Source organism: Anarrhichthys ocellatus, unplaced genomic scaffold (genome assembly GCF_004355925.1).
Source record: "Anarrhichthys ocellatus isolate YVR2014 unplaced genomic scaffold, GSC_Weel_1.0 scaffold17, whole genome shotgun sequence".
Taxonomy (NCBI): domain Eukaryota; kingdom Metazoa; phylum Chordata; class Actinopteri; order Perciformes; family Anarhichadidae; genus Anarrhichthys; species Anarrhichthys ocellatus.
The window spans coordinates 1815592-1816646 of record NW_022280047.1 but is presented as its reverse complement, the minus strand read 5'-3'; the positions used below and the strand labels follow the sequence as shown (position 1 = coordinate 1816646).

General features: G+C 39.9%; 1 protein-coding gene across 1 annotated transcript in view; it reads right to left on the bottom strand.

The window, feature by feature from the left end:
- Positions 1–1055, bottom strand: part of msh3 (mutS homolog 3 (E. coli)) — a 35244-nt gene that overhangs the window by 26465 nt on the left and 7724 nt on the right. Inside the window, exon 9 of the mRNA XM_031856677.1 lies at positions 371–686. Within this exon, the coding sequence (XP_031712537.1) occupies positions 371–686 (316 nt within the window). The remainder of the gene's footprint in view (positions 1–370; positions 687–1055) is intronic.

Here is a 1055-nt window from a genome sequence, read left to right as displayed (position 1 = left end):
GAGAGAGAGAGAGAGAGAGAGAGAGAGAGAGAGAGAGAGAGAGAGAGCAAATTGTCTTGGTTTTCATTTTTATGCAAAACAGCCAGAAATAGCTTTTTCTTTTCCTGCCTTTGTCAATTCTTTTGTAGTTTTGACCATTTTTGTCCGAGCAGTTTTTGCCTGTCACTACACCCACACATCTCAGCTTAGGTTGGTGAGTGAAGTGTTATCATAACTGACAGAATGATTACCAGTCCTACAGAAATGAGACCAGGGTTGTGGAAACAAAACAACAAAAGATATCATCCGAAGGGCATGAGTGTGTGTGTGTGTGTGTGTGTGTGTGTGTGTGTGTGTGTGTGTATATACTTTCTTTTATATTGCTTTTTACCTTTTTGTGGTAGATGCTGCAGATGCCTCTCTCCAGGTCGGGCAAATGCGACAACAGGGATTTGACGGAATTCAAAGTGAGCGAGTGCGACTCCAGGATCTCCTGCACAGCATCCTGCCTCTCTGAGATAGACCTGTGGGGTTCACCAAAGAAAAAGGAAAGAAAGAAAAGAGAGACTTTCAGAAAGTACATGGGAACAACGGAAGGCAAAGAGTCAAAGAGATCAAACATCTTCAACCTGCAAAATCCATTTTCTTTTTTGGAGAGCTGAATTGGACTTGATTGAAAGGTGCCAGTCGCCTGAACAGCTTTAAGTCATCCAGCTATAAAGGGAGTGATTACATTGTTATCTATATTATGTATATTTCCACATTCATTTTCAGTATCTTTAGGTCTCTGGTGATAAATACTGTTGGATCTGGATTACTGCAGTATTAAAATGTGTGTATTAGTTGAAAGAAAGTAGCTCAACCTTGGCAATATTTTAGTATTTCTTTTACAAAACATGAAAGGTGAGAGCATAACGTGTTAAAAACCTGTAAACTGCTGACTAAATGGACTGAAAAAAGCAAAGGAAGTCAAGCTTTGTAATGTAATAAAATGGACATCAAACTAGCACTCTATCATGACTGTACATGTGTGAGGGTGTGTGAGAGAGAGTGTGTGTGTGTGTGTGTGTGTGTGT